At 40.3% G+C, this 19,275-nt stretch overlaps 1 protein-coding gene across 4 annotated transcripts in view; it reads right to left on the reverse strand.

Annotated features, from left to right (window-relative positions):
• Positions 1 to 1,601: 1,601 nt before the first annotated feature.
• ELF1 (E74 like ETS transcription factor 1) overlaps positions 1,602 to 19,275 on the reverse strand; it is a 93,978-nt gene continuing 76,304 nt past the window's right edge. For all 4 annotated transcript variants that reach the window (XM_072850121.1, XM_072850122.1, XM_072850124.1 and 1 more), the window contains exons 6-9: positions 19,183 to 19,266; positions 15,918 to 16,110; positions 14,401 to 14,868; positions 1,602 to 3,268 (exon numbers count right to left, since the gene is read on the reverse strand). In XM_072850121.1, coding sequence (XP_072706222.1) covers positions 2,650 to 3,268; positions 14,401 to 14,868; positions 15,918 to 16,110; positions 19,183 to 19,266 — 1,364 coding nt within the window. In that variant the 3' untranslated portion in view covers positions 1,602 to 2,649. The remainder of the gene's footprint in view (positions 3,269 to 14,400; positions 14,869 to 15,917; positions 16,111 to 19,182; positions 19,267 to 19,275) is intronic.

Consider the following 19,275-nt stretch of genomic DNA (forward strand, 5'->3'; position numbering starts at 1 on the left):
CCCGCAGCCTCATGTGCGTGCAGAAAAGAACTGCGGCCTCAGTTTTTTCTTTCTGAGTCAGCAGCGGCTGGAATTTGAGATTGCGTGTTTTGTTTGGCTGCTGCCACAGGCACGAAGGGAACTGTAAGAGAGGCGTTGCTCAAACTCTGAATGTGAGCCCTCGTTTTATGATTTACTTCTCCCTTCCTTTGTAGTACTAAGGAGAGCTAGAAGTATGGATACACATGGCTGGTAGACTGGAGCCTAAGGGACGTGGGAAGGGAGTGATTTTCATTTACTGTTGATTACACAACAGTCTACTGTTGGAGACACGTTACTATCTGCTGGAGATTTTCTCCACTTCTCCAACTGACATAAACTAAGCTGACAAATAATTTTCCCTTTGTAGTAGTTGCATCTACAGCAAGAAGTTTTGTTGGCAAAGTTGTACCCTTACAGTGTAATTTTAGGTTTTTTTTTCATATTTCCACTAAATCAGCAAAACAACTTCCCCACATTTAAAAACACTGATGTCAGTCAAGCATTATCACCTCAGGTTTCCTAGTATTATGAAATACTTGTACTACAGGAAAAAGTCCCTATTTTATAGTCTGATTAAAAAAACCTAGCCTCTCTCTCCAGTGCTTTCATCAATCTGAAATAGCCCTCAGGATGATAACTGTATCAGATAACACTTCTACAACGCTTACCCACATTCCTAGCAATATTGCCAGCGCTCCCCAGCTGCGGGGAGCGCTGCCAGATAAACAACTCCCGGTCAGCTGGCAGCAGTCGCTCGGTTTGGGTACAGCCAGCCTTCCTGAAAATGGGGCGAGGCGTGTTGGGATTTGCAGCTGGAAGCCTGACTGCATGGGAGTCAGAGGGAAGAAACACAGAATTAAACAGGGAGGCTTCAACTGCCAAGAAACGGGGCAGCTGTGGCAGAGAACTGCTCGTTCAATACAGCTTGTAGCACTACTACTATTCAACTAGACCAAACTATCTCTGCCACAGTTCTGCTCCCATTAGTTTTTCTAGTACTCATATGCTTATCTTGACATTTAATCTTATAAACCAATCAATAAAACTCCTGCATGAATTCAATCATAGAAAGTCATATTTCCCTTAATTTTACGTTCCACTAATCTTACTAGGCATCATATTTATTTTTAATCCACCTTCTGTTGAAACATTGCAATATGCAAGGTTTTGAAGACCTAGTGGTTTGGGCCAACAGTTGTGTTACATAAGCTACAAAGACCTTTGCGATGAATGGCACCCCAGAATTACGTTGAAAGTTTTGGGTTGTTTGTCTGTAACGGATTGGGAAGTGATGGAAAAGGAGAAGTTTAAGTCCCATTCTTGGACTTAGCTCAACTTTCATTTGAGCTACAAAAATGTACAGTTCTGCTATTTCAAAGGATACCCACAGCATGTTGGGTGCGTTCAAGTCTGTTCAGAAGTGATTCGTAAACTGCCAATGGCCCACCACAGACCCACACTGATTAATCACGTTGTCCTATTTCTCATTGTATTTTTGTTATTTATAATGACAGGCAAAACATTGTAATAATATGAAAACATTTCAGAGTAAATACAGAAAAATGTTTTTCCACTTGATTTATTTTCATAATAAACCAATTAAAAATACAAAAGACAAGGACCCAAGGTTCAGAGGGCTCCATCATTTAAAAATTTGTCTTTAAATACAAATTCACTCTGTAATATGAATACATATAACATTAGACCTCTAAACATAATGATCTTATTTGCATCTATCAAAAATTTGTATGGAAACAAATTAGCTGAAAAAACTTCCTTGTGACATTGAATGTACATTATTTACAATCAAAAAAAGAACTCTTAGCAGTATTAATCTCCAAATACCTGCATAAATTGTATATATTTAATTTCCCTCCCCCCTTACAAAATAATCTGAAGTAGAAAGCAAGATTGTTAAGCTTCATAGTTGCAAAATGGCATGAAACGTTTGCACCTGTAGTGATGCTGTTAGCTTCTGTAATTAAATATATCTGATGTTTTCGTATAAAATATAGACATGGCATTGTCCATTACTGGAATAAATGTTTCGTGTACTCTCAACAGGAGTGTATGTTCCATTTTGCACACACAAGAGCTTGTGCTGCAAAAACTGCAAAAGGATATCTGGTTATCCAAGTCTAAAACTGGTGTAATTCACTGGTATGAAACAGATACTTGATCATTAAAAAATCATACACATGGAATGAAAATGTCCCACACTAAAAGTAACTGTTGCTTCAAAAGTTAAGTGATACACATACAGATTAAACAGAAAAGGTTACAATAACGTTACTGCAATGTAAATGGGCAACAGACTGAAAATGTACAGTAAGAAAGAAGTTTGAAACTTTGGCCAACAACCTCAGGAGAAAGTCTTCATAGCGTAAAAAGCATGCTCCTTCATGCCTGTATTTTGAAACATGAGTAAGATATAATTTTATTTATATGATAACATTTAGCAATTAACAGAAAATCAAAATCCATTCTAAAGCATGAATTCTAACAATTAACTGCAGAAATAAAGTTGCTTTGCAACATCTTGCTTCAGAATCAAATCATATATACATAACTGAAAAGGTCCCATCACATTTATGAAAATAATCATCCACAGGGTCTTTTTTTATTTATTTATTGATATGAATTGGGTTCTAATGGCTCATTTTCTTGCTTCACTTGAACGCTAGATGGGAAACCATTCGGACTGGACACTACCATCACAAACGGTTGCTGCTGGAATCTCTGCTCCGACTGCTCAGTATCATCTAATTTGTCACTGTCGTCTTCTTTTACCACTCCTTGTACGCCAATCTGTTTCGTTTCTGGTGCTTTAATAACCGAAGTGATCACCGTGCCTGATGGATGAGCTACTACCTGTGAGCTGCTAGGCGAAAATGTTACCACGGGGGTAGTGGCACTGAAGGATGGAGACGAAGCCATGTTGACTGTTCCATTGCAAATTGTCTGCACACTGCTGGTGAGCACCTGCTGAACTTGTGCTGGGCTCAGCACAATTGAGGAAGGAGGCGAGACTGGCTTCTGAGACTGTAGCATGACGTTTTCTTTAAGAACCGTCATGGGTTGTGAAGTAGGAATGGCTTGTAAAATGAATTTTTGGGGCGTTGTTGCTGAGGCTGGATCTGTGCTGGCTATCACTGTAGTAAGAGGCACCGTCTGGAGTGTTACAGTATGAAGCTGCTGATTTCCAGGAGAAACAACCACTGGAACTTGGGTTGGAGTCTGTAAAGTCCTATTAAGGTTAGAAAAGATTACAGGGTCAGAACACTTCCACGCCGAGTTTTGAAAAATACACATTTACTATTGAAAAATCACTTGGCATCACAAACATTTCATTTACCCATAGGTTCCAAAAGAGGTAGCAGTCGCTCTCCTAATAAAACAAGAACTGGACCTGACCCCTGAATTTAGCAACACAGTTCCCAAAGTAAAGGTACCCTGCATGAACAATACTACCATCGCCAAACTGAACAGCCTGCCTTTGAGACGTTCAGTAGTTCATCAGAAAACCTGGGAATTCCATCTAAGATCTCCTTCTCAAGCATCAACCAACATCACGAGCGTGACCCACTACACATCTGCCACCTATTTCATGAGGTACCCTAAGTAATTCGTAAGTCACGAGCCTGAATAATTTGTAAGTCAGACCTCAATAATTTGTAAGTCAGACCTCAATTCTCCTGACATCTGTATATACATTTACCTATATGCAAAAGTATCTGCACTGTAACAGTGCAGTCTGGTCAGGACCTTCTCAGACTCCCAGGACACACAGTTCTCTGTCTGCCAGGCTTGTACGCTCCTTCTGGTAAAGCAACTGAACAGAATTTGCTCCCAAAACATCACTTTAAATTAGGCATGATTCCATCAGTTGCAGGCTCGCAGACTTGGGTACCACATTACTTTCTATATATGTACAGCTGAGAGGGCAACGTTAGAGGATTAGCAGCCACGTTGCTGAAGTACACAACTACTACAATGGACAATGGTGACTTAGAGATGGGGCTGAAACACATACACTCCAGTCATGCAAATAAAAACAAACCAAACAAACAAAAAACCCAAAGCAAAACATAGTCCTGGTGAAGCAAATGATTTCCAGGGGAGGGAAGGAGGAAAGGAAGGGTAGCTGCTTTGACACCCTCCCACAGCTTGCTCCAGCCCACCATGCCACACTGTCTCTGACAATCTTTTTCTTTCCTTCTGCTTGTCCTGCAAAGTTCTCTCCGATCTTCCTGCTCCTCTTCAGTGTCTTCTCCTGCCGGCCCTCCTCCCCTTTTTTAGTCTTAAGCTCTCCCTTGTGTTTTCTTGAACATATTTGACACTGACCGAAAACAAAAATAACTATCTCCTCCTCCTCCTCGTTTATTTCTACCCCTGCTGAAATCATTTTAGGTGGAAAGCCATTTACTGTCAACATTTATACTTTCAAGTCCTGCAAGTACTTTCATGTACTGCATGCTCTTCCTTCTGAAAACTGGTCATCAGATATGCTGTAAGGGTTGCCTCCTATATTACCATGGAATGTCCTCCTTTCTATAGTCCTTCTACCGATGTAGTACCTATTTTTTACAGCTCTGTGACATCCTACTTGCCAGCGTTTAGCCAGTCAGATCAGACTCAGCATATTCAAACCTTCAATTTAAAACCATGCTCTGACTATCACAGTTACAACAAAAAGCTTACCAAAGCAGGACTTAAGTGATGCTGAAGCTATGGGGCAATGTGGATGCAGATGCTGCTCCTGGCGGTAGTGCAACCGCACAGGGAGCTGCATTCCCCCTTTCTTAGTGCAGCAGCAGAGACAAGCGAAGGAATATTTGTAGAGGATTTCCCAGGTCCCTCTCAGCTCAGTCCTCTGGGAGAAGCCTTCAGCTGAACTCCAAAGATTGCTCCAGGAAGAGCAGCTCCAGTAACCCAGCTGGTATCAGGCTCAGAGCACATCAGTACTCCCTGAGCATCCTCCAGCTGCCAGTCCCTGCTGCAGGTAATCTTTTCCCCACCTCCTATGTGGCTTGGCAATACAAGGAACAAAATCTGCATCCATAGCTTTCTCTTCCTCACAAGAAGGTTGCAGGAGCCAGGAATGCTGCTATAGTAAAACAAATCCAAATCCTTGCCCATGAGGCTCCCACGCAGGTCTCATCACAGAGGCCATAATAACCAGGACACAAAATTTGATACGACTGACACCAGTCAATCTTGAGCTCCTGCTTTACACAACTGGAGACAGCCCAAGGAAGAAGCTCATGGAAATGGGGGCTGGCTGGAGGTGAAGCACCAGCTAGAGTGATTGCTTCTTTCCTTCCAACTTCTGGAGAACTTGGTGCTGCAGAGCAAATACCAACAACCAAGCTTAAAGTGCAAGGCTCAGAATGACGGCACCAAGGCTCACACCAAGTCTGCTAAGGGTTTTCAGTGCTAACTCTCTTTCCCTCCCCCAACAATTTCCCTGGGACCTTGATAGAAAAATCACAAATGTCTGTGTCAGAAGTAGTAACAGGATGAGGGCATCCACTAGCTTTTTTAAAAAATAAAATAATAAAAAAAGTAAACTACCTACAGGTAACCAAACTTGCAGTAAAATCAAGATGTCACATAGATACATCTCAGCCCAGGAAAGTCTACAGAGACCAGCAGTGCAAGTGGAACAGCTAAGAAGGAAAGACAACTGACACTTGCTATCAGAAAAGCATTAAAAGTACCAGAGTAGATACCAAGCCAGCTCTTTAATCCATGAAGAAACTTACTTGAGCCTGAAAGATTAAGATCAACTCAACAGTTGGAGTTTTGAAAGCAGCAGCTGAAGCTGCTAGCCTGTGCTGGTATGCCATCCAGGTATTACTTTGAAGCTACTTTCTTGTTCTTTAGCTGCTTTGTTTTAAAATAAAATAGTAAAAATAAAAGCTTCTAGCTTCTAAATGGCTGTGAAGTAGAACCTCAAAAAGTGTGAACTGATCTAATCAATGCAGAAGGTATTCTGCAAAGCACTAGTAGCAACAGCTCTGAGAGGACCGAACCAGACCGTTTGTCTCAGCACACTGTAATTAGTATTTGCATATCGATGTTAAGCCATTTCATTTCTCCTGAAAGCGAGTCCCATACCTGTACTAGTATTAGTCATACTGTGACTAATAGTTTACTCCAGATGCTCTATCTTCTCCATCAGTCAAGATACATATATATGATACACACATATATAAACATGTATTACACATCTATGTATATACACACACAGAGTGTGAACTTGCTACAGGGAAAGCATGCAGCAGATGTCTGTATAAGCACAGGATTAAGCAGCACACAGCACCATAAATACACGTTGTTATTTATGCTAATGGTGGCCAAGCAAGACATTTGCCTTAATCGGTAAGGCTACAGACAGCCGTGTCTGTTTACAAACTAAAAATCTATCTGCTACTTGTCTTGAATATAATTGAAAAAAATACAAGTTTGGTTAATCATTTTGCTGGTTTTACAAAAAAAAAGGACAGACTACTTAAGGTGATCTGTTAACACTGGGCTACATTGTTTTAGGTTCTTTGAACTGTGTATTTTGCTATGCTTCTGAACTTCACTGTCAATTTGCTAACGCCTTTCTTACTCTAAGGTACAAATCTACTGGGTGATTACTTTAAAAGTTCCTGCTGAGGTTACAAAAAGAACAAGAGCACTGAGCAACAGTGATGAAAAGGAAATGCTGCCATAAAACAGTCTGGTTACAACCGAGAAAAGAATGACAAAAATTCTGAAGTCATTTTAGCTTGGCAGAAAATTATAATCTACTTCTTGGTCCATTTGGTACTGTTAACAGCCTAGAATTGTGCAGTATCATATTAGCTCATCAAGGGGTAACTAGTGATAAAGCAAACAGTATGTGACAGGCAGGAAAAACAAGTTTATTCATCGTAATTTATGTGACATTTATGAAATGGAGAAAAGGAGAAGATACCAAAAAACCCACTGAAGCTGAGGTAAACGAAGTATTTCACAGCACAGTAAGAAAATGAAACAAGGTAGTATTAAAAAATACACAGAGAGGTAACAGAGAAGAATTCCCTCTCCAACATACACATTGTTCAACCTACAGCTATTGGGGAAACGATGGCCTTGAGATAAACGGGCGAATTTCCAGGGACTTTCTCCATTTGTTCAACTAACTGCTTGCAAACAACTCATTCAGTCAAGCTAGGAAAAGCGAGGGAGGTGAAGGGGGGGGAATGTGCTTGTTAGAACCACTTCAGATGCCAGAGTCGAGAGGCAATCTCTTTTGGGTGACTACAGGAAGCATCAGCCAAATGCAACTCAGGAGCTCTACTGTCACTGCAAACTGCTCCACAGCTGCGTTCGTGTGCATGACCCTCAGAATTATCAACAATCTTGTCAATACTTCACCCCAAGGTACAGCCTCACAGCCACTGGCCCTTCTACAGCACAAGCTACGCAGACAGGAGCTGCTAAGCAGTCTAGGGGGAGATGTCCATGAGAGGTAGAAAGGCACTTGATGCCTTCACGCCCAGTCTGAACACAGCCTCCTCCAAAGGGAGGGTGGAACTTGCCTGTTCTTGCCTCGCTCTTTGCCTGGACAAGATAATTTCTTATGTCATGAGGACAGAGACAGAGGACTTAACTCTCAAGTCTGGTGTCCTTTTTACTGACCCACACAGCCTTACAGTCTTCTTTCCAGAATTTTTCAAAACCGCACACTCACCTGAATTAAAACTCAGAAACTTTGCTACTAACAGAGACCTGCAGAAACCCCACCTCTTTCGACATTGCTGAAGACATGTAAAGAGAGCTCCTGTGGATAGCTTCTCATTGTGCAGAAACAAAATTAATTGGTCTAGATGACTTTGAAGTCCCTTCTGCCGTAAGCAGCCTTCTTCCTACTACTGCAGAAATTAAATCAGAAATGGGCTTAAGAAAAGGTCTTCTCAGCTGCAGGAAAATAAAATCAAAATGTTTGGTTGTAACCAAAGTCTTTGCTGTGATAGAAGTTGTCCCTACTGTAAATGTGTTCTGAGAAACACACCCTGTTGTAACCTAAGTGAGAGTTTCTTGTAGAAGCCCCCTGAGACCACATCAGCCTATTTCTGACCAACATCTCCCTCAGGAAGGGCATTTTCCTCACCATCCTGAAACCTGAAATGCAGTCAAGCCTTCACTTAAGAGATGACAGAGATCAACTCTTTGCATCCATCACCTGCTTCCCTTCCTTTGGGGAAGGCTACAGCAGCAGTGAGCCAGATCCAACAGTATCTGCTAGTCAGTGTGCTGGAGAGCTTCTACTGCAGGCCTTCCTTTGGAGCAGGAAGACCTAACTGTTGCACTGATGGAAGGCTACCATCTAACCACAAACAGAAGCAAAGCACATGCACTGATGCTGGCTGATCAAAGTAAGGCCTTTCAAGTATTAGCCCAGAGTTGTTTCCAATTATCTAGAAGTCCTCAGCTGGCATCATATTCCTTCGCTCATGTTCCCCATCAAGTCCCAGGGAGCCCTAGTGAGGTCTTTACCGAGACTGACACCTGTGACAGCTTTTATTCAGCATACCTATAGGAACGGCAGAGGAGTGATGGGCTACAACATTAGCTGACATCGTACAGATGTGACTCTCGTTCTTATTCAGGGAAAAAGGACTGAAAGCAGATGGTCAATGCAAAATCTCAGCAGGACAGTGCCAGACAGCTTCCCTGTGTCTGTGTGGTTATGCAAGCTCAAGCAAAACCAATATAGATAGAGTGTAAAGTATGATTACAGAACATAATGGTGACATTCACTGCACAACTTACACAAGCTAATGTCTATACATGGCACAATATGAAGACACTTCATTTGAAATAGCAGGTGTAATTACATTTTCAGAGCTGATAAACTCATGCTAGACAAATCTGTCTATTTTTGAGCATCAGCATAGCTGCAGTCAGACCACCAATACATCATAGCCTGAACACAGAAACAGATTATGGAACAACAGCAGAAAGCATATGTGTTTGCTTGGGGTAGACATGACTTTCAAAGGTAATTCCATCTGCTTATTGGGACAATCCACTGTGTTGGCATATTGTTGGCTTCATCACTGTTCTTACACAGAATGCTCATGCCCAGAAAAAACACAATTCACCTTCAGCTACTTCCTTCTCCTCTTGAATGAGGATCTTGCCATTGTGGTCCACGCTTGTGTCACCTTCAGGATGACTTACTGCAACGTTTTCTACCCCAAAGGTTGCAAAAAGGTCAAGATGAAAGATGTGGCTGATTCATGATGTAGCAGTTCTCCAGTTCAGAAGTGAACACACAAAGCATATCCCACTGGTCCTCTGTGGTCTGTATTAGCTTTTCCCCCAGCTACAGAACAGAGTCAGGATCCTGGTCTTCTAACATGCTCTGTCCAAGCTATCACAATGACAACTTAAAAATACAGAAAAGAAACAATAAACCGAATTTTGATAGAAACATTGTGTTTAAAACCTGAAGTCTGCTAAAGCATTGCACAGGATCTGTCAGCAGTCAGCTAATTGCAAGTGTCTTGGTATACAGAGCTGCCAGCTAGAAGATTCATCTATGTCCCATATAGTCAACAACAGAGAGACATATAATTTTAAATTACTCACAATATGATCTTCTCTGAACCATTAGTAACATGAGAACCTTTTTTCACTCCATCCAGAAGACACTCCGTCTTAAATCACTACTACTCTAGATTAAAGGTAAATGAAAATGCATCTCTCTATCTGCAGCCCATATCATTTAAGGGAGCAATATAATTGCCCAAATGCAGGCACCTTGGAGCCCTGTACTATGTCCTAGACTACCCATGACAAGGTAAGTCCCTAGCCTTACAGGAGAGGTACACTTTCTGGAGCAACAGAAAGGATGCCCTTTATGCTCAGAATGACCCAATGAACACGGAGCTGAATCCCAGGCCTACTTCAGTGCCTCTGAATTCCAAGCTAAAATACAATTACTCCAATAAACCAGTTATTCTGGTTAACCTGTGTCAGTTATTCTGGTTTAAACAGAACAATTTTACAGGTGCTAAATTCAAAGAGACTTTTTTTTCCCTTCCTTAAAAAAGCTGGCTCATTGGAAAAAGTTAGAAATAAAATGCTAATCCAGAGAGGCATTTTTATTTTTGTCTTACCACTGGAAACACGTGGTGCCAAATTCAGCTCCCAGTTACACGACTGGAGACTGCAGTAACTGTGCTTGCATCCACCAAGCCAGAGCGGTTAGACCTGCAGAACAGCAGTGAGTTTGCAATTCCCCATATTCCCACTGGGGATACTAGATGTCTTCCCCGGTCAGCAAAACGCAGTTTGCATGACCTGACCCTGCTCTTGCCCCATTTCCCGAGCTTGGGTTAGCACCACATCACAGCCTGAAGAAGAGGCATCTGTCCCTGGTGAGCAACACTTCTTGTCTCTCCTGCATACAGTTAGCACTAAAACTTGTATAAAAAGCCCATCAAAAGCCATCCAAAAGCCAAGACCTTTCCACTTCAGAGTAAGACATTACCCTCCCCTCAAAGTACACAAAATTCTGCGCGAGCTTTGTGCCACTATAAATGAAGCCATTGCCTGTCTCCTGTGAAGGACCAACCCCTGATTTACACTGGCTCGCCCATTTCTTTGAGAAACGCAAAGAAGCCCTGGGGAATGGCTGCCACGCTCTCCCAGCGATGCTCTAGGAGTAGACTTTACCAGGCAATGCTGCCTAGCACAGGGGAGGGATGGTGACACGAGCCCTTCACAACATTCTTCAAATATGATTCTTTTACCCAGTCCCTCAGCAGAGAAGATGCATGTTCAGACTTCTTCTGTGAAGGATATGGTTAAATGTTAAGAAGCCAATTGTTTTGACCTCAAAAATCCTCAATATTTTCTCTCTATTTTTTTTATTCTCACAGCACAACAGAAGCAAATTGCTGCAGAGGGAAGACCATTTATTTCCATGAAGAAGAGAGAAGAACTTTTATATGAACAAAATTTCAGAAGCTACATTGCATAAGACAAATTTTGTGGGTCCAAGACATTTACGCTTCAAGGCAGAGCCCAACCACTAACCAGTATGCATGAAAAAACCTTCTGAGGATCATTCCCAAACCCTGGTTGCCCTTTTGCCCAAATGACCCTGACTATCTACGTACCCCAACCTCTGAACACCAACTGGCAACCAATGTTGCTATTTGTCCTCGTGCTTCCTTATGAAACTACTATAAAGTGACTCCAACCACAACCCTACAGAGACATCAGAAGGTTTGTCAGCTCTTATTCTATAATGGCAATCGTACCTGCTGTACATTTTCAAATCATGTAAGACCATTCATTTCAACCCTTATGGAAGCCTCACTGCAGCAATTCAGAACATGTACACAAACACATTGAACTGCTAGAGATTTATACCTCTTTGAACAAACAAACCCAAAATCCAGTTCCTTTGTTTCAACCTTATTATAAAACAAGACCTAAAACATATGCTCCAAAAAATGTTCAATGTGCCATTCTACCTCACCAAACTATCTGAAGTTTGCATTTTGAAACTGAGCAAAAATGTATCTGTCATAAATCGTATTTTTAGAGCCTGGAATGGGCAGTGACTACTGCACAGAACTCATCAGCACCTTGGTTTGCAGGTTGGGCCATCCTGGTTAAAAGTACACCAAAAAAATCTGGGTTGTGGTTTTTATTTTTACTCTAACTCCTCAGACACCTTAGTACATTCTTTCTTAATTAGCAATACTTCCATACCATTCAGTAATTACGTACTGTACTGAAAAGATCTGATGGGTCTTTTTTTTTCCTTCATCTGAGACACTTTGTCATCTTGGCTAAGGAATTGCAATAGATTAGATCCGACGCAACAGAGAACCCTAAGGCTTTAAGGCTTTTACTTCATTTGAACTTCACACGCATTGCATCTCTGCTACTTCTTCCCCTCTTAGCTTATTGCCCAAGGTCCGATTGTGAAATACCATAATGCAATAATTGGATGTCATAAAGTCACTGAGCAGCTTTCCAAATGTTAGGCTGGACAATTCTTGCCTGCCTGCCCTATTAGGTCTTACAGATACTTGTTTGTTGTTACCATTTTTTATACCATCTATACTATTGATATTGGTTTTGGCATATAATCTAGTGTAGGTCTCGCCTACAGTTATTTAACTCTGCAAATTGCTGAACTTTCCCCCTATTAATGTTTAATAGCATTATTCTACTGACTTAAATGGTACTGTATAGCTTCAATTATGTCTGTACTTGTTTCCTTTCACTATATTGCCCTAGTCAGTTTTTACAAGTAGTTAAATCCTTCATCAACCCTGAAATCATAGGATTGCACTGTATAGAGTAGCTTCATTCCTAAGCTTTAAAAACTTACAAGACATCACCTTGATGCAGATTTTTATTAATTTTCTAAATAAATTCCAAGACTGGTTCTTTTTTTCTTTTTGTCAAATTCTTCAGAATTATCTTTCACATAAACTTCTGATCAAATATAACCCTTGCATCTTGAACTAATTCTAGTTGGTTACAACAATAAGCAAAACACAATTTGTTTTCAAATCATGCATTTTAGAATTAAAAGACAAATGAAAACAGATATTGTCTACTTAAAAATGGTAACCCTTGCCAGTTTGTTTTACAGTGCCTACCAGCAACTATGAAAAATATTTTTGCTTTCATGGCCCAATGTTATTTATTCCCTTGCAGCTTTACTAACCAGTGAATTTCTCTTTCCAGTGTGAATTTTTCATATTGCAGCATGAATGAAAACATTTCATAATTTTTAAGGAAACTAAAAAAAAACAGGATTCAAACTAGGAAGTCCAGGGATAATTTTAAAGTTTGGGGTTTTTTTACCCCAAGGAAAGAAGAGATAATATAACTTTTTTTCTCGATTGAAGCTGCAGTCTTGGTTTGTCATTTCCTATATATAAATCTTCAGCTTCCTCAACTACTTGGCTATCTCCTAAAGTATTTCTTATTGATTCTATTATATCAGTCACTAGAGGCTGATCTAAACAGTTTCAGTTCTTCTTTCAGTTCTTCTGAAAAACCTAGCTGTTATTGCTATTCCGGATTTTCCTTTTATGTAAGTGGAGTTTTAATAACTGACTAGCTTTTACAGCATCCCTCTAGTAGCAGATATGAGAGAACAAAACTTACTCTTTGGAAATGAATAAATTATTTGGTTTCATTAGTGTCATTACTTATTTCTCTCTGAAAAAATTGCGTGGTTAACCCCAGATAGTCAGTACCACTCCAAATCTATTGGTGGCTCTGGATGTAATTTTCAAAGGAAAGAATAGAAGAAGGGAGCAGGAAATAGCATTATTGCCATTTTGCAGCACAAAATGATGACCATTATAATGGTGACATTAACACAGCAAATCTCAAAAAAAAGTGATGTTCATAATTAATTAAGAATGTGCAGCTCCTGAATTATATCCTGAAGCTTTCCTGAAACAGCTTTAAGGTCCAGAATCACCATATACAATTCTGACATTCCTGTGAGGGCCCTAGATTACAAGAACATTTATTTGTTTTAGGTCTTTTGTAGTAGTGGAGATGAACAAGCTCCATCAGGGGATGCCTCAGGCTAGGGTAAAACAAGGCTTAAGTGATTGTTTTTGAAGCCTCTTCAATTAGGATGCTACCACTAACAAGTAGGTGCAAAGGAGTCATGATGCTTAAACGCTGTGTAGTGTTAGCCAGTTGACTTACAAATTAAGCGTGGAAGCATGACTGTCTCCCAAATTAGTCTGCAGATACATGGCTCCCATGAGATTATTCTGTTAATTGTTTTCTAAAATCAAAATAACATGCTTTTGTAACAGCAGCAAAATGCTAGAGTAGATAACACGGAGCGTTCCCTTGTTGTAACTGGGGACAATACAAAAGATGAAAGAGATGACAAAAAATTCTTAAGAAAAACTAAGAAGCAAGAAGGAAAATCTTTTTGAAGGGATCATGCAGACACACCATATATAATTCAAAAGCGAAGACACCAAACAGTGAAAAAACAGAGCCATGAAAATACTGCCTCTACTGTGGGACAGAACTGATGATACCAATTTTAAAGAGAAGGTGTGTATTTTTCCTCTCTAAAGGATCTGCATCAGGCCTAATACTGCAGGAAACACGTGCTTCCCTCCACCAAAGGCTGAGCATTTATGAGCGTACACGTCGCAGTATGCTGTAGTAACTCCCAGTTCCTAGGATCAGCCACAAAGACATCGTTTCCCTTCAGCCAAACTGGGGAATGAGCATTTTTTTGAAGCACAACAAAGAATCTAGTCTTTCTAGCCATCGTCCAGTGAATTTATTATTATTCATACATTTATTTTCTGTACATTTTCTTACCTTATATTCTGAACCGAGGGATTTAACGTTTCATCCGGAATATTACTGGTTACAGCTGCATGTCCTTCTCCGAGGGACTGCAATGGCTGCATTACGTGAACTGTCCGAAAAAGCTGAGTAGGATGTACTGGCTGCGGAGATTGCATTGTCCTCAAAACTTCTGAAGTCAAGCCAGGTGTCTGCTGCTGTACAACTTCTACGTGCTCCTTCAGCTTAGCAGGCTTCGAGTTTCCTGTTTTTAGCACTGTGGTTGATCCTCCCTTTGTTCCCGTGTTTGCAGACGCTCTAGATCTGCTCGACTGGTTTCTATTGGCCACAGGAGTTGAGAGCAGAGTTGAATCTGATGATTCAGTGCTAGGGCTCGCATCTTCATCATCTATATAGACGAGATCTTTTGGCATTTCTTTAAATTGATATACTAGGCGCTGACCTTCTACTTTAGCCAGTATTCCTCTTTGGTAATAGTATCTGTTTAAAGCGTACACATATCAAGTTACACAGTGTTTTTTGCCAAAAGCCAAAGAAAAAAAAAAAAGAAAAGAAAAAAGGCAACAAACCCCCCAGAAAATAAGACCAACAGTAACAAGTAAACAATATTTTAAGTGCCTACTTTCTTCATTATACAGGAGTGGCTGAAACCAGGACAAATTTCAACCTCAGATAACTCTGAGGAGAAAGAGAACTCTGTGACTTGGCAGCTCTGCTATCAACTCATACTCTTTAAAAGTTGCATGAAACTTGTCATTCTCCTCTTGACTCATACAGTTCTTTCAGTTACCTGAATTCATGCTTATTCACCAGTGAGCACAGGCAGACATTTTAGCTACAACAAAGCAAAGGGAATAGGACAGGAGAGCACTACTTCTGTTACATTTACAAATTAATATGACAATTTGAAATCACGCACACCGAGGTGAGGGGTAAAGGGAAATGAAAAGAAATGCATAGCTGCTCAGTCGGACAATTATCAATCAGCAGGTAAGACTGAAGCTTTGTGGATGTCTGCTTATTTTGCACAGTCTTCTATGTATGAGAAAAAGCCCAGCCTGATAGGCAGAGGCATATGAAAAGCTGTTTTAAAACTGTCTGTTCACACAAGTTCAGAGAAGCACAACCAGACCTGAATTCTAAAATTGTATCTTCCACTGGAAATGGAAGCATTTGCAACAACTAGAAATAATTTCATTAATACACCTGAATTTAGGATTTTTTGGAAAAAAGAGATTCAAATTTTATGTAAAAGGCTTGCACCATTTGGAATCTTCAGTGTCTTACTTTGTCTATGGCTGACTGTGAAGATGTAGCTTTTGTAGCAGCACTGAAAATGTCTGAGCTGAGACTGAAGGTTACTGATTTGGGGTTGAGGTTAGTAAGGCTTACTTTTAGCTAGCTTATTTATTTTGCCAAAATAACTTCTTTGTTTCCCAAATTTCTGTTGTTACACAAATTAGATGAGGCATTTAATGCATGCAAACACTAAGGCAACAAAACCAGTCTATTATTAAAAATGCACATACCTGAGAGCTCTACCCATTGTCTCATAATTCATGTCAGGTTTGTTTTTGTGTTTTCCCCACAACCTGGACACAGCCTTGGAATCTACCAGCTTGAAAATGCCCTTCTCTCTTTGAGTCCATTTGATATATTTAGGACATGTAGCTTTGTCCTGGAGCAGTGCTAGTAAGAACTCCCAGAGATAAATTGTATTTCCTAAAATAAAAGTATTTCAGGACACAAGGAAAAAAAGAAAAAAATATTAGTTGACCATATTTTATTAATGATGTAAATAATCTAAAAATTAAGAAGCTGGTATCTTTACGAATACACTGTAATGTATCATCAAGACTAGGAAATAGTGATGGAAGGGCATGGGAAGCGATTCTTGTTCGTTAGTACAATCTGGGTGCCTACAGAGTCAGGTACCTGTCAACCTACAGTCACCCCGTTCCAACCACCAATGTTAGACAGCTTTAGCCGCCTATGTGTACAATTCCCCCCTGCCTAATCCAGTTACAGAAGCAGTCCCTATTGCTTTACCTCAAATAGGAACATGTCCAGGTCCATCCTCTGAAAATGCTGGAAATTAAGCCCTTGCTTAAATACTTTGCTGAATTGAGGTGAGTGTTATAATCCTTTTAAAGGCTAAACAAAATCCTTACTTTTAACACTTAGATTTATAGGGGGCAATCAGTGCCATATGCTGAGGTAGGCAAACTTTCAAGAACAAAGTTTAGAAAAAAGATTTGTTTTTTTAATCCAGTGAGTGCTTGCACTCGCTGGTAGGCAACATTCAAATTTCATTTTACAAACAAGCAGGCACAAACACTTATGTATGGAAATCCATCACATCTGTTCAGTGTTTACCACATATAAACTGTATTAAAATCACAGATTGTGAATACTTAAAACTACTACAAAATTTGCATATTCTTTTTGTCCGAAAGCACATTTAAGGAGTCTAAACTCGTGTAACTAATGAGACCCTTTTCCCTGCTTTTTTAAAGGCTTCTGGTGTCTGATGTTCTTTTGGATACCTGAAGCTGCACATAAGCTTCTTTGTGATGTTGTTAGTCTGAGAAAGGAAGAAAAAACTTCTTGTATGAAAGTATCACCTCCCACAAGTAGCCGTGCAAAAACACAGCAAGGACAGCATGTGCAGATTTTTTAAGCTTCACAAAAAATGATGCCCAGTGCATCAGAATGTGACAGGATCTCTTTTGTCAGCTTCAAGTTAACCTGGCAATTTTTTCAACTTTAGTAACCACCAGCCTGAAATTTTTTCAACAAGAGCAGGTGTCTTACAAATTAAAACTCCCATACTGCTGTATGATAATCTATATTTGCAAATATTCAGCAAAGTCATCCGCACTGGCAGTACAAAATGTTAACAGCTCCTTCATCAGGTGGAAACTTGAAAAGTGAGCATCCCTAGAGAAAAAACACTGCCTTTGCAACAAATGTCTCCCAGCCTACATGAAACGGTCAGCCTGTTTGCCTTCGGATACCCCGAAGGCAAAGGTACTGCTTAGGCAAGACAGAACCGTCAGCCAGGAGTGAGAGCATTCCCAGCCACTCACCATCTAATCCAGGGTGCTTTTGTTGTAGTCTAGACTAAAAATGCTCAGCGGCATCAAGGCAGTCTGAAAATTTGTCGCTGCTTAGCCACTGAAAATCACTGTGAAGAGGACTGTCTGCGAAAACTGCATCTGCTTTACTCACAGGCAGAATTTTTAAGCTCCTCTGAGTCACAGCAGCAGAAAAAATATGTAGAAAACTCAGTTTTCTGCATGCATCACATCAAATAATTATATGGAGGGCTTGGTATTTTAGCATACATGTTCTCCTTAAGGGAACATTAAGGATACTGAGAGCCAGGCAACTCTCATTATTTTCTAGCTGCTTCCTTGCCATGGCTGGTTATATTAATATCCCTTTTACTTCAATTCTACGTTCCTCAAAATGCTAAACAAATGCTTTTGTGGTAGCTTTTTTCGTAACAGGCAGTGGTTTCAGGCAACACGCTCCTTTTTAATTCCTTCTGAATTAGCAATTTTGTAACAACGGACAAATGTGAAATATGGTGTATCCTTGCTATCATCGACAGAAACATTAGACTCTTCTGCCTTTTAATTTTGTGGCTACCTGCTTTAATATTTTTTATTGTTTCATTTGAGCACTACTTGGAGGTTCCTCTGATACTTTTCTTTCATTTTTACTTAAAAATCAGGTTTTAATTAAAAAAAAAAAAAAGGCAGCAACAATGCATACTCAAAACTGCTGGCATTAACCCGTTAAATATTTATTGCTTGCAAACAAGTCTTTATTTCCTGTTATTACACAAAATCCCTCTTCAAAAGAAAAAAAAACAACCCATACTCATTTGTCAGTGTAGTGATTTTTCTGATTTCAAGAGAGTCTGGCATTCTTATGCTACCACCTTGCAGGTTTGGCTGGGCTTCTGTCCTGGCAAGTATTGCACAGCATGCAAGCACATCAGTCCCTAGGCGTGTGTGCAGGCACTTGTGGTGACACAGGGGAGGCTCATTTCCAGCTCCCGCTGCGCGCAGCAGAACTCGGTGGGGGCCAGCACATCAGGCTGCCATTCAAACGCCAGCCCAGGCATGGGTGCAGTGCTGGACCCAATAGCAAAGCAACCAAGCTGTTGACAAAACTGACAGGCACTACTGAACAGTTCAGTCTGGAGGAAATGATTTATTGTATCAGTTATGTGGTATTTATTTTCTTTCTGCCTTTTAAACACAGGAGGAATGAAAGAAGCATCAAAAACGCAAGTTTTCTGCCCAAGTCTTCAAGCTGCGTTATAACCTTCCTCAAAATGTAGGGCTTGGTACTTCCTGCTGCCAACTGGCAGCCTTGATTAGCTCCTCATGCAGAATTAGACACACACAGATGGAAAACGTTTTCAAAGATCATCTGTCAAAATAACCACAGTCCAAGAAACCCTAATACAATGCAAAGCGCTCCCCAAGACTTCACTCAAAACACAGCGGCCTCTGTGGGAGCTTGAAGAGTTTCCAAGAACCCTTGCTACTACTGTGACAAATACGTTATTCTCCCTAGAAACTGGGTATTTCACCAAGAAACCGCATGCACTAATTTCTTACTTGCCCTAGATATTAACTACCTCTGAGCATAAGACGTGGTTTTACATCACAAGAACATTAGTGAACACTTTCTTTTTACATCACAAATGTTTTCTTTTTACAGGTCACTCAGAAACAATATTCTTTTAAAAACTTCAGTGACAACTCTTTGACTTACCTTTTCCATCTTTGTTTTTCTTTTTCACAGATATGTTTGGAGTTGTAGTAGGGGACTCAGGACGAGACGGTTTCGGCTTCTTCCCTGAAATAA

This window comes from Ciconia boyciana, chromosome 1 (genome assembly GCF_034638445.1).
Source record: "Ciconia boyciana chromosome 1, ASM3463844v1, whole genome shotgun sequence".
NCBI classification, from domain to species: domain Eukaryota; kingdom Metazoa; phylum Chordata; class Aves; order Ciconiiformes; family Ciconiidae; genus Ciconia; species Ciconia boyciana.